Source organism: Bufo bufo, chromosome 5, assembly GCF_905171765.1.
Source record: "Bufo bufo chromosome 5, aBufBuf1.1, whole genome shotgun sequence".
Classification (NCBI taxonomy): Eukaryota; Metazoa; Chordata; class Amphibia; order Anura; family Bufonidae; genus Bufo; species Bufo bufo.
This window is the reverse complement of record NC_053393.1, coordinates 68,609,989-68,629,025: the sequence shown is the minus strand read 5'-3', so window position 1 is coordinate 68,629,025 and position 19,037 is coordinate 68,609,989. Positions and strand designations below refer to the sequence as shown.

The 19,037-nt window shown below is 46.0% G+C and overlaps 1 protein-coding gene across 2 annotated transcripts in view; it reads left to right on the top strand.

The window, feature by feature from the left end:
• The window catches only part of YWHAZ (tyrosine 3-monooxygenase/tryptophan 5-monooxygenase activation protein zeta), a 29,008-nt gene extending 15,088 nt beyond the window's left edge, over positions 1-13,920 (top strand). For both annotated transcript variants that reach the window (XM_040434275.1, XM_040434274.1), the window contains exons 3-6: positions 6,018-6,141; positions 9,430-9,593; positions 9,676-9,771; positions 13,780-13,920. In XM_040434275.1, the coding sequence (XP_040290209.1) occupies positions 6,018-6,141; positions 9,430-9,593; positions 9,676-9,771; positions 13,780-13,842 (447 nt within the window). In that variant the 3' untranslated portion in view covers positions 13,843-13,920. The remainder of the gene's footprint in view (positions 1-6,017; positions 6,142-9,429; positions 9,594-9,675; positions 9,772-13,779) is intronic.
• Positions 13,921-19,037: the final 5,117 nt, after the last annotated feature.

The following is a 19,037-nucleotide window of genomic DNA, read 5'->3' as shown; positions in this document are numbered from 1 at the left end:
ATAATGTCTTCATTTTATGCAGAGCGGGGGAGCTGAATCCGCAGACCAGGTTCCCAATGTCCTCATTTCCGTGTTCAGGACCTCGTGGCCCCGTACCTTGTAATAAAAGGCTCTGAGCCGTTCTGGAATTGCAGGTCTGGAGCAGCCTACTCCCGAGTACAAAGTCCTGTGCGGGTATGTGTCACTGGGTGTGTCGGGCGACGCGCTAGTATTCCCGTTACCACAATACGCCCAACTCCTAAAGAAATCAGGACTTCCTGACAAATATTCCTCCTAGCAACCCGGGAGCGCGGCGGCGTCCAGCCCTGCTTCTAGGATTTCCAGACTCAGCTGTTCCCTCGCATATTCTGCCCACTTATACATTCTTAAAGGGCCCACCGCCCAACAGCCGAGTGCAGTATATATCCTTCTTCAGGCTTTACAGACAAGGAGTCCTGACCGTTCCCTGCCCCCCATACTGAAGTTTTTGTTTTTTTTTTGGCATATCTTCAGATCTGAGAACCTCCAGAGCCATTTGCATACATGATCTAAGCTGTACGAGTATGCTGGTATACACATGAACTGCTTCAGCTTTACAATGAGTGCATTCATCTGGACCATTAGACGGGAGACGTAGGTTTTAGCTACAGTTTTTTTTATTTTTTTAAGGCGTTTCCTGCCTTCGCTCACCCCATGTTGGGCAAGCTCGTAACCTGACATTCATTTAAAGGGGTTAAAAATCGATGACCTATCCTTGGCCATCGGTGTCTGGATGGTGGGAGTCCAAATTCCGAAACCCCTGCCGATCAGGCTTCTGGTCATACTACGCCAAGCACATCGCTGTATGGCGCGTAGTGGCCGTTCTTGGTATTGCAGCTCTATCCCCTTCACTTCAATGGGACTGCGCTTATGCAAAGGCCATGTGACATCTGGCGCCACCTCCTGAAGGGGCCTTTGGCGTTGGATCCCTACTAATCCGATATTGATGACCTATCCCAAGGAAAGGTCATCAGTATTTAAGGCTAGGGCAACCCGGAGACATTTGTCCCTGAAAAGTCGCACAACAATTTTTATGACAGTCAATGGTGTCGTACTGCGACGGCACACAGCAGTCGCAAAAAATCCGTCCAGGTTGGATTTCTGTGCGACTGTCACGTCGCAGCATGTTGTAGTGCAAGACCATTGACTGGCGCAATGTAGTTGTACCGTTGTTGTTGTGCGACACGTCACTGTGTAGCCCTAGCCTAAATCTCAGGAAACTCCCTTTAATTGGATGCTTCTGAAAATGTCCTTTATATGACCATCGGCATAGTCCTGTACTGTGGTGCCTCAGGAATGACACGTGCCTCCAAGGTGGTTCTCCATAACATGGTATGCCGTAGAACACGGCACAGCAATATTTCTTCAGTTCAAAAGCAATGCAAGAACTTTAAGTGCCTGTGTATAAAACGAGGGCTACAGGATACGGTATTGCGGATTATTAGGCCGGTCTCAGACGAGCAAGTACACTGCGGGAAACGCTGTGTGTTGGGGGGGGGGCGTGATTTCCCGTCCTAAATCCTTCTCCTCTGACAGGGCCTCGTGGTATTATAATGATTTAATGCCGTGAGTTCCTGCCAGACCTGAGATCTACTGAACTGTACGGATGGCATTATTTCAGGACAGTTCAGTAGATCTGAAGTCTGGCAGGGACACACAGCATTACAAATCATAATAATGCCGTGAGGTCCTGGCAGAGGGGCAGAATTCAGGACGGGAAATCGCGCCCCCACATGCATCCTATTTTGCTGCAGTGAACTTTCTAGTCTGAGACTGGCCTTAAAGGGCAATTCCCATCTGAGACCATGGGTGCATATTGCTAGGATACGCTCCCATTGTCTGATAGGTGCGGGTCCCACCTCCTGGGACCACACCCAAACCGAGAACAAAGCCCCGGAAGTTGTGGAGGGCGCACCCCTCTACTCATTTCTGTGGGGCTGCCGAAAATAGCCGAGTGCTGGCTCAGCTGTTTTCATCTGCCCCACAGAAATGAATGGGAGCGATGTTTGCTCAAGCGCGGTGCGCTTCCACTCACTGCTATGGGGAGAACGCTTGGTGGTCCTCTGGCCACCACCTTCCCCGCTCCGTTCTCGGTTTAGGTGGCCCGCACCTATCAGACAATGAGGGCATAGCCTAGAGTTTTGCACCTATTGTCTCAGATGGGAAACCCTTTTTAAAGGGACCCTCCAGTTCAAGAAAAAAAAATATAATGTACATGAACTGAGCAATGGGCAGAACGCTTACGGTGTTACCTCCTTTCAGCTGCAGATCTCCTAATTACAGGACTTTTCTTCTGCCTTCCAAAATGGCCGCACCTATTCTCAGAGTCCAAGATACTCCCTGCCGCCCTCTGATGGGCCAGCACTGGCCAGTCTAAGACCAGGACTGGACAAACAGGAAGTGTCTGAGACTACCAAATCTACAGTATGCATCAGGTAGACCAAGAAGCGGGGCGGCCATCTTGGATGGCAGAAAAGGGGCTTGAGAATTGGAGGATCTGCTGATGAAAGGGATGGCACCGTGTAATTTTTATTTATTTATTTTAATTCCCAGTTAATGTGATTTTGTTGAACTGGAGGGTTGAGGTAATTTTATCATGTGAATGTGGCCTTAAAGGGATCGTCCGAGTTGTATAAAAACTAAGGTAACCCATGTAAGTGAATGGATTAGAGGGGCAAAGGTTTAAAAGTAATATCAGGAAGTATTACTTTACTGAGAGAGTAGTGGATGCATGGAATAGCCTTCCTGCAGAAGTGGCAGCTGCAAATACAGTGAAGGAGTTTAAGCATGCATGGTATAGGCATAAGGCCATGCTTCATATAAGATAGGGCCGGGGGCTATCCATAGTATTCAGTATATTGGGCAGACTAGATGGGCCAAATGGTTCTTATTAGGGATGTCCCGATACCGGTATCGGGACCGATACCGGGCATTTGCACGAGTACATGTACTCGTGCAAATGTCCCCGATACCACTGCCGATACCTGTGCGCCGCTTCTGTGTCCGTCCGCGGCCCCTGCATCTCGCACAGCTAACAGCTTCACAGGCAGCAGCAGGCAGTGTAATAGGAGCCTAGAGTGGAAGCTAGCTCGGCCCCGCCCCTCCCCGCCCTCCAACCAATCAGAGGCAGCCAGCACTGACTCACAGCACAGGGAGCGTAGTGCAGAGACTCAGAGAATCGTCTGACAGTTTATTAGTTAAAAGAATCCAATGAGTCACAGACCGTGTCACCGAGTCCCTGCCAGGCCTCCTGCTCTGCGGCTCCCTGTAAGTCCGTCAGGGGGGGAAGGGGGGCATTATTAGCATAGCATGTAGTGGAGCTGTGTGTGTACAGGGTGCATGTAGCAGAGCAGGAAGTCTGGGGTGACACAGTCTCGGACTCATTCGATTCGTTTTAACTAATAAACTCTCAGACGATTCTCTGAGTCCCTGAAATAACTATAATTACATTACAGTCTGCTCCACTGCATTCACTGCAGCAGAGCTGTGTTTGCCAGGAGCGAGTCCCTCTAAAGGAGATAGTGTCTGTCTTCTATGGCCCTGGTCCTTCCCTTCCTGCCTGCAAGCTGCACATTGATCTCTAAAAGCAGGCATTAGGGCAAGAAGAAATATACATTACTGTATGATGGCCACAAGACTATTATACTGAGGAGGGGGGCTTCAAAAATTGTTGTCCTGACTCCTTACAGTAGCGTTTCCTTGTGGCTGCCCCCATACAGTATAACGTCTCCTTGTGGCTGCCCCATACAGTATAACGTCTCCTTGTGGCTGTCCCCATACAGTCTAACGTCTCCTTGTGGCTGTCCCCATACAGTATAATGTCTCCTTGTGGCTGCCCCCCATACAGTATAACGTCTCCTTGTGGCTGCCCCATACAGTATATAACGTCTCCTTGTGGCTGCCCCCCATACAGTATAACGTCTCCTTGTGGCTGCCCCCCATACAGTATAACGTCTCCTTGTGGCTGCCCCCCATACAGTATAACGTCTCCTTGTGGCTGCCCCCCATACAGTATAACGTCTCCTTGTGGCTGCCCCCCATACAGTATAACGTCTCCTTGTGGCTGCCCCCCATACAGTATAACGTCTCCTTGTGGCTGCCCCCCATACAGTATAACGTCTCCTTGTGGCTGCCCCCCATACAGTATAACGTCTCCTTGTGGCTGCCCCCCATACAGTATAACGTCTCCTTGTGGCTGCCCCCCATACAGTATAACGTCTCCTTGTGGCGGCCCCCCATACAGTATAACGTCTCCTTGTGGCGGCCCCCCATACAGTATAACGTCTCCTTGTGGCGGCCCCCCATACAGTATAACGTCTCCTTGTGGCGGCCCCCCATACAGTATAACGTCTCCTTGTGGCGGCCCCCCATACAGTATAACGTCTCCTTGTGGCTGCCCCCCATACAGTATAACGTCTCCTTGTGGCTGCCCCCCATACAGTATAACGTCTCCTTGTGGCTGCCCCCCATACAGTATAACGTCTCCTTGGAATGTTATAGTTCTGTTTTTGGGCCTTTTGGTTGGTCAGTGGTCAGAAAATACACGTGTGTGTATTTTATTGTTAAAATTAGTATCGGTAATTGGTATCGGTGAGTACTTAAATAAAAGTATCGGTACTCGTACTCAGTCTTAAAAAAATGGTATCGGGACATCCCTAGTTCTTATCTGCCGACACATTCTATGTTTCTATGATACCTACCCGCTTACTCCGCTGTTTCTTCGAGCGCTGCGTTCCGGTTTTCCCTCTACTGTAGTCATCTTCTTGACTGCAGCAGTGACGATGCTTGCACAAGCCGCTGCTGCAGCCAATCACTGGCCTTAGCCATGCACAGGATGTCTCTGCTGCGGCCAGTGATTGGCTGCAGCGTAAAGTGCAGGAAGAAGCAGAGGAGAAACCGGATAAGTATCCATTAATTTGCTATTTTAGGCCGTTTACGTGGTTTTTATATAACTCTGACAACCCCTCTAACTCTAAAAGTAGCCAGCCCTGTTCATACTGGTGTCCTGGCCGACAGAGGACCTTTTTTCCTGGCTAGCATTGCACCGCTAACCGTCTGCATTATCCAGGTCAGGGAGTCACCACACGTACAAGAAACATTCCTCTGACGTCGGTAGTTGAGGGCTCGGGGCGGAACCGTCATTTTGTTTGCTTTCAAATAGGATATTCAGAGCTGTGCAAATGACTGTAATGCATATAACCTATTATTTGCTGCTCCATGCGTACGTTCCCGAATACCGGTCGGCCCAGTGTAAAGGTTCAGAGCCGACCATTTATGAAGTATCATGGCGGGCAATGTCGCGGCGTGATCGCAGCAGGTTCACCTGTATCACGGTCACTAATGCCACTTACCTCCCCATCTGCCAATGGAGGAGGGTCTAGTTAAAGGGTTCTTCCTATTGCACGCTTGTGATCATTAAGAGGCTGACTGCCAGAGCCCCCACTGTTCCCCAGGTTCAAAGAAAGGCAGCCCTATGGACCCTCCTTATGCACAGAAAGGTCAGCACGGCCCCCCAAACATAGTGACCCTGTGTCCTACCGATATGCCATCACTTTGTAGTAAGAACAAGCCTTGAAAAAGTGTCTGTCCATGAACATGATGGGTTAAGCAGTGACATGACGGCTGGGTGTGTATATGGGCGTACGGTTTACAGCGCATTTTCCTATCTGTCTTGCTCCTCCTAGTGGTAGACTGTGTATATAGTGCACCTAGAGATCTGGTTGTCTGACATCATGGTCTACTATATTGCATGCAAAAGCAGTTTTTTTTTGTTTGTTTTTTAATCCACTTTTCATTTATTTAACCCTTTGGTTATAACGGTCAGCAGAATGTGATTCAGTGAAAAGAACTGAATGGAATCAAACGTTTTGCACAAGTGTATTGGAGGGTGGGTACTCCTTTGTCGCTGGGTGGCCACCCTCCTGTCGCTGACACAAGCGGCCTGGCTGTGCCGGGGTCATCGGTTCCTATGCTAACCTTGTATTTCTTGTGTCTTTCAGAGTCTTCTGGAAAAGCACTTGGTTCCCAAGGCATCACAAGCCGAAAGCAAAGTTTTCTACTTGAAAATGAAGGGAGACTATTACCGTTACCTGGCTGAAGTAGCTAGCGGAGACGACAAGAAAAGTAATGGCTGCTTCCTTATTTGTGTGTGTGTACGGATGTGCATGGGTCTCTAATTGATCACTGCGGAAAAGAGGGGGCGTTAGGTCTTGGTCGATCTGCCACTAGGATGCCACAACTAACTCGAAGTGTTTAGGGCTGCAGCTATCGATTATTTTAGTAATAAAGTATTCTACTGATTAATTTAGTACTCTAATAAGAAAAAACTAATTAAAAGAACGTTTTCTATGAAAACTCATCAGCCCCCGTTGCCATCAGGTACCTCCCCTAGTTCCAGCAGTTCCCCCTCCAATGCCACCAGCTCCCCCACTCCCCCTCCTAGCCATCAGTGCCCAGCCGCAGCGCCAGTGAACTAAAATACTTGCCTTTCCTGTAGGGGGGCGCTGCCAACACTCCAGAGATCTTCCATCCTCTTCTTCACGCGCTGCACTGCGACCTGATGTTATAGTGCGCGCTTACATGCACTACGTCCTGAGGATGTGTGCACATCAGGAGCCAGTGCGGCGCGGGCAGGCGGGTGGGCACAGAGCGCAAGTAATGGCAAGCTCCATGCTTACTCCATGGTCACATGGCACAAACAAATCATTGATGCAAAAAATTAGCATTGAGGATTCTTTTGTGTCGAGTTAATCGTTTAATTCAAGTAATTGTTTCAGGCCTACAAGGGTTGGCACCTCCTGAGACGTGAAAGCGCCAGCAAGCCAGATATTTACCCAGGGGAAGTATGTCACCTGCCAGTTTCTGAGACAAATATATATTCGCACCCTGAGGGTACTTTCAGACTAGTGTTATACTTTTCCGGTATTTAGTTCCGTCACAGGGGCTCAATACCGGGGGGGGGGAAAAAGCTTCAGTTTGCTTTCCATTCAGAATGCATTAGGAGAAATCTGTTCAGGATGTCTTCAGTCCATTTACAGTATTTGGCCGGAGAAAATGCCACAGCATGCTGAGGAATTTTCTACGTCCAAAATTCCGGAACACATGCCGAATCCAGCATTAATTCCCATTGAAATATATTAATGCCAGATCCGGTACCAAGTGTTCCTGGAAAACCGGATCCGGTTTCCCAGTCAGACCTTTTAAAAATGCGAAAAAAAATAATATCTGATCCGTTTTTTCCGGATTACACCGGAGAGACGGATCCGAAATTTCAATGCATTTGTCAGACTGATCCGGATCAGTCTACAAATGATATCCGTTTGAATACAGATTTCTAGATTCGGCAGGCAGTTTTGTCGACGGAACTGCCTGCCGGATCCTCACAACGCTAGTGTGAAAGTAACCGGAGTCTGCCAGGGCGAGCTAGTTAAAAGGGACCTTTCACCTCAAAGTACCCACCCCAACCATGTGGTGATGAGCCTCCGGAGTGGAGGTGAATCCAGCGTACTGTCGAGTCTAATGTCTAGCTGCATCCCCCATGGTTTTGATGGACTGCTTCCCTCCTGTGCCTGTGCTATGTATTTTATGTTTTCCCCTGGTGCATGCGCAGTACAAACCAGTTGGCTCTCAGCTCCCATCAGCGTCTGTTTGCACATGCGGCAGAATAAAACCACGCACAGGCTTTGGAATGAGACTTTGAGGACTGGGTAGCACAGCGGACGTCAGTCTTCGGCCAGAGGGCAGTGTTACGTCCGGGAGACAGCATCGTCGGTGCTTTATTTGCATTGCAGACAATTCATGCTTTAATAGCTGGGGAACAATCTACTACATAGCAGCTGGCTGTTTGCAGATCACAGGTTCCCAGTAAGGATTCTGGTTACATCAAAACCGTTAGTCACATGGCCTTGGTGCAGCTCGTCCCCATTCAAGTGAATGGATACCAAGCACAACCACTATACAATTTTCATCACTGTGCTTGGTAAGGTTGGAGGTGCTGCACCAAAAAAAATTCTGCAGTCTCCTCAGAATTTGGGGGTGGGGGTCCAGGGTGGGACCCTACTGTGTGAGGCAGAATACCCTAGTATTACACGATCTGTCATTCTGGCCCCATGGTATACTACATTTCTGCTGTAGGTGAATGGTATTTCTTGCTGGCACCTTTCCCTGGCATGCTAATGGATTTGGGTGATCAGCTGATGAGACAACCCCTTTAATTCATGCTTATTTTTGGGGTGACACTACCACGCTGTAGTGCCCTGACCTTCTATTCCTGTGTCAGGTTTGGCTTGTGACCGTGGGATCTGACTCCATGTGGCTCATGCGCCACCTGAAAATGTACAACGCACAAAATAAAAGCTTCAAAAAAAAAAAAAAAATGATTTCTGTGGTTTGGGAGCCAGAGGGTGTATATGTAACGGATGGCCCTCTTACATGTATGACTATAATACTAAGTTATAGAATTGACCTCTGTAGAAGCAAAAACTGAAAATTATCAGATCAGTGGGGTCCCCACTGATCACGAGAACGGGGGAGCCCCCTGAAGTGGACTGGGGGAGTGGTCGGAAATGAACGTTGCAGCTCTGTTTATTTCTATAACCAGAATACCCCCTTGATTATGATGACAAATGTCTGTTTAATGCTCGTTGATGGCTTGAAAATCTGTATAGTTTAATTTAGGGCTGGGCGATATGGCTTAAAATCTATATCGCAATATATCATTATTTGCCATGGTGCCACTACCACCATCATCATGTCCCCCAGCCAGCGCCATGCCATAGCCATCCGACCACCCCCCCCCCCCCCCCCCCCCCCCCCAGGCTGACTGTGTGAACGCAAGGTCCTGCAGCTCGATACAGAGTCGGGAGGCCAAGGAGCGGTGAGTGAGAAGCTTCTTCAATTCACTACAAAAATCTATATTGTCAGCTGAATTGATGACGATGATATAGTATATCGTTTATATCGCCCACCCCTAGTTTAAATGCGTACGTCACTTTGATCTGCTTGGATTGCGGAGTTCCAGAAAGACTCCGGCAATAGCTAGGGGAGCGCGATGCAGAAATAGAAGCCATGCTGCGCCCCTCCCGCCCCTGTTGCGTTTTGCACATGCCGTCAGCGGTCTTAATGGCAGGAAGTCACCCGTGCAGAGAGAGGTTGCATCCTCCTTGCACAATAAATCTCACCGGAAGTAAACTTTCCTGCCGTTTTCCTCTTCCAGTCCTAATGTATTGTGCGCATTATATGTGTTTGTTAGTTCTACAACATTTAGGCTATTAGAGGCAGTCAAAATAACCGCAGGCGTTGAAGAAGTCTATTACAAATGTATGTACAGATTGCTTTACAGATCCAAGTGTCCGTACAGTATAGCACGAGGGGCAGGAGTCCAGGTTGTAACCCTCTGTTCTTCTCTTCCAGCCATCGTGGAGCAGTCCCAGCAGGCGTATCAAAATGCCTTTGACATCAGCAAAATGGAGATGCAGCCAACGCATCCCATCCGGCTCGGACTGGCTCTCAACTTCTCCGTGTTCTTCTACGAGATCCTAAACTCCCCAGAAAGAGCCTGTTCTCTGGCGAAAACGGTAAGCGCGTTAGAGACGGCGATGCTGCGTTGCGATGGCTATTTCTGACGAAGCCATGACCTGATTTCTCTCTCTCTTTCAGGCTTTTGATGAAGCTATTGCTGAGCTCGATACTCTGAGTGAAGAATCATACAAAGATAGCACATTAATAATGCAATTACTCCGAGACAACTTGACAGTAAGTGATATTCTGAAGTATCGGAGTCCTGTAGTGATGCAGACTGTGTAGTCTCTTTCCTGCTGGTTCCTATGGACGTCTCGGTCATGCGCAGGCAATCTGCCTCTTTGGTTTAGTACATGAGGAATGAGAAGCCCATGTACTCCTTATTAGATTGGTGTGGAAACTTCCTCTATTTAGGGCCCGCCGTGCCCCATTACTGTCTCCTGCTCCATATGCTAATTACTATTGGAGCGATGGGGAGGAGACATCAGCTTCCATATTGGCGTTCCTTCTCCCTGGCTGTAGCGCTGTCCAATCGCAGCGCAGGGAGAAGGAACACCCAGGAGGGGAAGCTAAAGTCTCCTCCCCATTGCTCCGATAGTAATTAGCATATGGAGCAGGAGACGGTAATGGGGAGCGGCGCCCAGGAATAATAAGTGCCGGGACATCTCTGGGCGCCGCTCTGTGTAGCCTAATACTTAAAGATGACCTTATATGGGTCCAGAATTTAACACATAATATAGGAGGCAGGTGTCGGCAGCAGAATTGCATAGCAGTCACCCTGCCTCTGACAGGGAGCTGCGATCAGCGGCAGTTAACCCCTCAGGTGCGGCACCTGAGGGGTTAACTGCCGCTGATCTGCTGCCAATACTTGCCTCCTGTATTAAGGGTTAATTATCATTCGTGGCGCAGTGCTCCACCCACCCCATTAAAATCATGGGTGGCACAGTGCGCCCGCCCCTCTCAACTTCCCAGTATTAAAATTGGTGGCAGTGGAATCAGGGTCCCCTCCCCTCCTCATTAGTGGCATCAGGGTCCCCTCCTCATTGGTGGCAGTGGCCAAAGGGTCCCCTCCTCTCCTCATTGGTGGCAGTGGCCAAAGGGTCCCCTCCTCATTGGTGGCAGTGGCCACAGGGTCCCCTCTCCCCTCCTCATTGGTGGCAGTGGCCACAGGGTCCCCTCTCCCCTCCTCATTGGTGGCAGTGGCAGCTTCTGATTGGAGCCCCAGCTGTGTAATCCTGGGGCTCCGATCGGTTACCATGGCAGCCAGGATGCTGCTGAAGCCCCGGCTGCCATAGTCAGCTCCCTGCTGCCCTGTGCACAAATCACAGGGTAGCAGGGAGAGTGTGAGGTCCTATTCACCCTGATAGAGCTCTATTAGGGTGAATAGGACAAGGGATTAAAAAATCCCAGGTTCTAGCCCCTAGGGGGGGGGGGGATAGTGATTTAAAAAAAAAAGTGTAAAAAAAATTCCCAATTTCACATATAAAATATATAAACATATCGCCACGTCAAAAAAAATACAAACTATTAAAATATAAAAAAAATCTATGCGTTGAACGCCAGAACAGAAAAAATAAAACTGCGCAATTCGCCATTTTTTTAAAATGCAGAATGCACGTGGCTTTTTTTGTTAATTTTTTTGCGTGGTATCGAGTATCGCAATACTTCTTTTTTTTTTTTTTTTTTTTTGGTATTGAAATCCAGTAAAAAATTTGGAATCGCAACAACTCTACTCTGTACACTGCCGCTGTATATGTTGTTATAATGCCCATGTTGTTTGGTTCTAGACTTCTTTATATGTTAATTTAAGAGGTGTTATTTTTGTCGCTGACAATATAAGGTTTTAAAAAAAAAAAAAAAAACGGTTCCTAACTTTTTTAGCTGGCTCCTAGATTCCAAGGAAATTTGTCAAGCCCTGGTGTAATACACTAACAGGCCATGCATTGCACAGGGGATCAGACACCCAAAAGTTAAAGTCCCAGAGTGGGACAGAAATAACGTTTAAAAAAAAAAAGCCCCTTTCCCCAGATTTTATAATAAAAAAATAGAAATACACATATTGGGTATCTCCGCGTCTGTAACGACCAGTTCTATAACTACCGTATTTTTCGCCCTATAAGACGCACTTTTCCCCCCCAAAAAAGTTCTGTAGCAGGCAGGAGGGCGGTGGCTGTAGCGTAACCCACTACGTCACGCGCTGACTGCTTCATTCATAAAGTGGGAGGAGTTACGCTACAGCCGCCCGCCCTCCAGCCTACTTTGGAACTTAGTAAGTACAGGGTGCTGGAATGAAGATTAATTATATTGTTAAACAATGCCTACACTTAGATAAGATTACTACAGTGAGCGGGGCCCGGTGCAATAGAATACAGTCCAAAAAAAAAAAAAAAAACTAAAGCTCTAAGACTATGGAGACACTAAAACATATTTTATTTATTTTTCAAAAATGCTATTGTATTAAAGTGAAATAATTTTTTATTTTTTTTTTAAAGTTGACATATTGGGTATTGCCGGATCCGTAACAATCAGCTCTATAAAAATATCATATGACCTAACACCTCAGATGAACACTGTAAAAATAAATACATAAAAACTGTGCTAAAACAACCAATATTGAATGATCAAAAAAAATCATATGTACCCCAAAATCGTACCAATAAAAACGTCAACTCTTCCTGTAAAAAATGAGCTCCTGCACAAGACATCGGCGGAAAAATAAAAGTATGGCGCTCAGAAAATAGAGACACAAAAACATAAAGCATTTTTGAAGAAAAACATTATTTAAAACTGAAACAAAGTAGATAAATATCATTGCGTTCGTAACAACCTGCTCTATAAAAATAGCACATGATCTCTAACCTGTCAGATGAATGGTGTAAAAAAAAAAAAAAAAAAAAACGGTGCCAAAACAGACATTTTTTTTTTTTTTGGTTAACTTTCCTCACAAATAAACGTAATATAGAGCGACTAAAAATCATATGTACCCCAAAATAGTACCAATATAACTGGCACCTTATCCCCTAGTTTCCAAATTGGGGTCAATTTTGGGAGTTTCTACTGTAAAGGGTGCTTTAAATGGGACATGGCGCAGACCTTTAAAAATGCAAAAAAAAAATTAAAAAATGAATACCGGATCCGTTTTTCCAGATGACACCGGAGAGACGGACCTGGTATTCCGATGCATTTGTCAGACAAATCTGCATCTGGATCCGTCTGACAAATGCCATCAGTTTGCATCCGGATTGCCGGCCCCTAAGCCTTCTAACGTCCTAAAAAAATTTTTTTATGATATTTACAAAATGATGCCAGCATAAAGGAGACATATGGGGAATGTTAAGTAATAAATATTTCGAGGTATCACTTTCTGTTTTAAAAGCAGAGAAATTGAAATTTAGAAAATTGCGAATTTATCAAAATTTTTGGTAAATTTGGGATTTTCTTCATAAATAAATGGGAAATATATTGACTCAAATTTATGAGTGTCATGAAGTACAATCTCTGAATGGCTTGGATAAATAAAAGCGTTCCAAAGTTATTACCGTATAAAGTGACACGTTAGATTTGCAAAAAATTGGCCTGGGCAGGAGGGTGAAAACTGGTCCAGGGTAGAAGGGGTTAATCACGGGATAACGCCTTTAAAGGGTAACTGTCATGTTCATTTACAAAAATCTATTTTAGCATAGGTTACTGCTGCAGCAGCCTTATGCATAAAGCAATCTTTAGTTTCTTCACATACCACTGTTTTCCTTGAGTTTTTCCTTTAATTAAAGCTATTTAAACATTTACAATATGAGGACCTTCTCAAGATGGCTCTTCTGCCAGTTCTCTGAGGCCAAAACTGCTTTCCCTTACTTTCCCGTACACACCTGCTGTAGCCAGCAGCTCCCTGCCAGCCAATCAGATTGGATTACTGAGAGACACGCCTCCTCACTCTGAAGCCTAATGCAGGCATGCAGTGTGAAGGACCGCCTCTCTGTCTTCTGTTTACACTAAAGGGAAGACGGACAAGCCCTAGCAACGGTCTTTTAAGGGAGCAGTGGAAAGGGACAGAGGACATTAATGAAAGCTATTATTATTATAAGGTAATTGCATATCTTTTGACAATCACTGACAGGCTAACTCAGGTATACATGCCTAGCTCTAATAAACTAGCAGATAAAAAAGAAAATATGACAGTTACCCTTTAGCATTGCATTTCTTCTGTGCGGGCGATGAACTAACTTCTCTCTCCTTTCCTTTTAGTTGTGGACATCAGACACTCAAGGAGATGAAGCTGAGCAAGGAGAATGCGGCGGAGAGAATTAATCAGCCTTCCTTTCCTGTCTGCCTCATTCAAAAAAAAAAAAAATGACACAATAGACCATTGTCATCCTTACTGTCCCACAAATAGGTTTATTATTTTTTATTTTTTTTTGTTTACAATTATTAAAGGTTTATGTTACTTCTATTTGGATTTCTATATTTCCCATGTGGTTTTGTGTTTAATAGGGAGTAGGGCCAGTTAACATTTGGGGGCTTATCATATATATATATTTTTTTTTTTTTTCCTTTTCCCCACTTCCTAAGGTAACCAACATGGGGAATACAAAAATTTTTATACATATTTTAAATGTGTTGGCAGAGTACTTCAGGTACATTGCGGGTTACCCCAGGGCCCCCTTTCCCCCACGCCTCCTAATTCCCCATATTCAAGCATCATGAACTGCTTGCATATTGGTCTGTGTAACGACGAGTAAGGGACGTTTGGTTTGCGCTGTAGGCGGAGACTCTAAATTTCCTTAGCGCATTGCTAGAGGGCAGTGCTGTAGTCCGCAATCAGATCCCCCCCGCGCCCCCCTCTCTGTGCCTAAACATACTTCCTTAGTGAATGGTCCCTTGCAATAGCCAGTCAAAATCCTGAGCAAAAATTTAAAAAAAGAAGAAAAAAAAAAGACGGTTCACATTCCATTCTCCTTACGGTCGGCTAGCGTTTGCTTTTTGTTTTGTCGCTATTCTCAATTTTATTTGTATTTAAATTGTTTCGACAACCTAAGAACAAAAAAAAGAGAGAGAAGCACTTGATGCATTAAAGATGTACATGCTTGGTATTCCATAATTTCACTATATATCAAGCACAGCAGAAAAGAAACAAAACATATATTTAACTTTTTAGTTTTATTTTTGTTTTTGATACTTGCCTAACATGCATGTGGCTGTAAAAAATTACAATACAAAATAGTTACCAGGGGAATAACTTGAGATGATGGCTAGCTTTGTTTAATGTCTTATGAAAATTTTCATGAACAATCCAAGCATAATTGTTAAAGAACATGTGTAATAAGTTGATGTAAGTGGAATAAAAGTTTTATGAATGGACTTTTCAACTACTTAAGACGTGGTTCTGTATAATGCTTTTATTCGGGGCCTTGTCCGGTCTTTCTAGATTCAATCTACGATCCCCTGCAATGTCACTCGTGGACCTATACAGTGGTCCTTGAAAGTTCATGAACCCTTCAAAATTTCTGCCTAAATTTGATCTAAAACTGCGGTAGTAGATAAAGATAACCACATCAAACAAAAGAGTCAAAAATATTTGACTTGGGATCATTTTCCTCAATAAATAAATGAGGGGGGGGGGGGTAAAAGTATGTAAACCTTTAGGATTAGCAGATAATTTGATGGTGAATTTAGGCATTTTCAATCATTGGGATGACAATGAGGTGTGAGAGGACGAAGAACAGGGATCTATCAAGGTGTGATCTACACAACACGTTTGTGGAAGTGAATCATGGCCCGAACAAATGGAATATCTAAGGACCTCGGAAGCAGAGTTGTTGATGCTCAGCAGGCTGGAAACGGTTACAAAACTAGTTTAGACTCCACCAGCCCACATTTATTCAGTCCAACATAACCCTGACTTAAAGAGGATGATCCAGCCTTTAAGTGATGACCCGACGACCTTCTGTGCGGTAGGCTTCCACACCAAAACCGCGGTTTTCTGGAGCTGATTTGATGCACATTTGCTCCACACCTCACCTTTCCATTGAAAATGGTGAAATCCACACAAAAGATCCACCAACATTAATTGTCATGCTGCGGATTTCTAAATCTGCACTGCAGGTCAATTTCTGCACAGAAAACAAGCAAAGCGTATGTGAGATTTATTTAATCTTATTTACTTTGCTGGTACTGTATAAAACTGCACAGAAAAAAACATGCATAGTCCTCATTGTTTGCATGTATCCTTAATGGGGTATTCTGGCCCACAGGATAGTGGATAACTATTAGATCAGCAGGGGTCCTACCACTGGGACCCAACTCATTGCTATAACTGGGACCCCACAGCCTGCGGAGCCCCTGAAATGAACAGAGCAGCCGGTCGGGCACGGACTCAGCCACTCTATTCATTTCTATGGAAGTTCCAGAAGTGGCAGAATACAGTACGCGGCTATCTCAAACTCCCTCAGAAATGAATGGAGCGGCTGTGCGTAAGCCCGACTGACCACTTAATAAATGTGCCCCTAGGTTTCTTCATGTTGCTGTTCTAAGGCACTTAGTTAAAATAAATTTGGGCTGCACATGCTCAGTAGTGGAGTTGGCGCAGAGGAGGATGTTTACCACTGGGCGCGTCAGCATCCATCTCAGAAGTGCTAGAGGGAAAGGGAACATGAAGACCTAAGGCAAGTACTTAATATAGATGATTACAAGCCGGATGTCGCAATATATTTGCTGGGATTTAGCATTTTTGTTTTTCACTCCTCTCCTTCCCATAGTCCTAACTTTTTTATTTTTCCATTCACATAGCCTTATGAGGGCTTATTATTTGCGGGACAAGTTGTACTTTCTAATGGCACCATTTACGGTTGCATACCATGTAGTAGGAAGTAAGAAATTCCAAATGGGGTAGAATTGGGGAAAAAAACGCAATTCTGATAAAGGTATTTATTTATTTTTTACACTACACTATGCGGGAAATTCACCTGCTATCTTTATTCTCCAGGTCAGTACGGTTACAATGGTACCACACTAATTTTTCTTGCGTTTTAATATTGAAAAAAAATTAACCTTTGAGGGAAACGAAACATTTTTTATAACCATATTCTGACCCCTAACTTTTTTTTTTTTTTGTAGTTATGTGTATGGGGCATTTTTTGCGGAACGATCTGTTCTTTTCTGTGATACCAATTTGAAGTGTGTGCGACTTTTTGATCACTTTTTTTATAAAAAAAAATAAATTTATTGGGTATTTGAAGTGACAAAAAAAATCATTAGATTGCCTATTGTGTTCACTGATGTCTATATAGACACCACTGAACACTTCATTTGCACTATACCAGTGGTGCCCAACCATTTTTCGTCTGAGGGCCGCACTAGACTTGGTATAAATTTCACGGGCCGGAAACCAGGTAGCTTTGCCAGAAAGAAATAAAAACGCTGTAAGGGGGCACGTGTGAGCATTACTACTGTGAGGGGGCACATATCTGGGCATAACTACTGTGAGGAGGGTACATATCAGGGTATATCTACTGTGAGCTGTGAGGAGGGCACATATCTGGGCATAACTACTGTTAGGGGGCACGAGTGAGCATAACTACTGTGAAGAGGGCACATATCTGGGCATAACTACTGTGAGGGGGCACATATCTGGGCATAACTACTGTGAGGGGGCACATATCCGGGCATAACTACTGTTAGGGGGCACGAGTGAGCATAACTACTGTGAGGGGGCACATATCTGGGCATAACTACTGTGAGGGGGCACATATCTGGGCATAACTACTGTGAGGGGGCATGTGTGAGCATTACGTCTGTGAAGAGGGCACATATCTTGGCATTACTGTGAGGGCATGTGATGTATACATGTGTGTAATGTATGTAGTGCAGTGTATGATGATCACACTGCACTACATACTAGCTGGTCCCTCCTCCTTTCATCTCCCGCCGGCTTCTCCTACAGCAGGGTGCTCTATCTCTCCAGTGCCCGCCCAATCTTAACAATCGGGCGTAGCTAGAAATGACTGGGCCCCATAGCAAAAAAAATGTATGGGCTCCCGGATCTCCCACCCCCACATACCTATCGGACCTCCCACCCAAACACCCCTTCAGGGCCTCACACCCCAACATCCCCACAGCCCTCCCTAGATCCCCCTTCAGTGTCGTCCACAGATATCACCCCCTTCAGTGTCGTCCACAGATATCACCCCCTTCAGTGTCGTCCACAGATATCACCCCCTTCAGTGTCGTCCACAGATATCACCCCCTTCAGTGTCGTCCACAGATATCACCCCCTTCAGTGTCGTCCACAGATATCACCCCCTTCAGTGTCGTCCACAGATATCACCCCCTTCAGTGTCGTCCACAGATATCACCCCCTTCAGTGTCGTCCACAGATATCACCCCCTTCAGTGTCGTCCACAGATATCACCCCCTTCAGTGTCGTCCACAGATATCACCCCCTTCAGTGTCGTCCACAGATATCCCCCCCCTTCAGTGTCGTCCACAGATATCCCCCCCCCCCCTTCAGTGTCGTCCACAGATATCCCCCCCCTTCAGTGTCGTCCACAGATATCCCCCCCCTTCAGTGTCGTCCACAGATATCCCCCCCCTTCAGTGTCGTCCACAGATATCCCCCCCCCCCTTCAGTGTCGTCCACAGATATCCCCCCCCCTTCAGTGTCGTCCACAGATATCCCCCCCCCCCTTCAGTGTCGTCCACAGATATCCCCCCCCTTCAGCGTCACTTCCCAGTTAATTTATTAACAGCACTTGCCTCTGTGAAATTGAAGAGAAGTGCCGTAATCTCGCAAAGGCGCACTGGCAGAGGCCAGAAAGACTGTGCATGCGCACTTCGATGCCTCTGCCAGTGCGCCTGTGCGAGATTACGGCGCTTCTCTTCAATTTCACAGAGGCAAGTGCAGTAAATAAATTAGCTAGGAGGCGGGGAGATTGCAGGCACAGGCAGCATCGCTTTGCTGCCTGGGCCGTTCGCAGCGCGCCGATAAAGTACGGTCACTGCGTGGGCCACAGGTTGGGCATCACTGCACTATACAAATACAATGCTGCCACCTAGTGGCCTGTATTGGTATGGTTATCTTATAGGCACCGAAGCCTGCTTGAAGCTTCAGCCTATTAGATCAATGTAACAGGTTCCCCAATCTCAGCCGGGGAACGCAGTTACCAGAGCGGAAGTGCGCGACTTCCGCTTCCGAACACATTTGACCATGGCATCTTAAAGGGAAAATGTATGCGATCAGCTTTATGGCTGATCGCATACATGTGCCACGGGTCTCTGCTATTTAAATTAGCAGAAATCCGGCGGCTATGGCGCCTGCTGCATGTGTAAGCGGGCGCCATGTTTGGGGACATGTACGGCAGAAGCCCTAAAGGGTTAAGTTATACATGCAAAGCCTATTCAGTTATAATATTAATGCATTATATTGGAGATATTCCAATGGACATGCCCAGACCTGTTCAGGCGCACTCAGGCTGATGTCAGCAGTAAGTATTTAAGGCAAGCTGGAC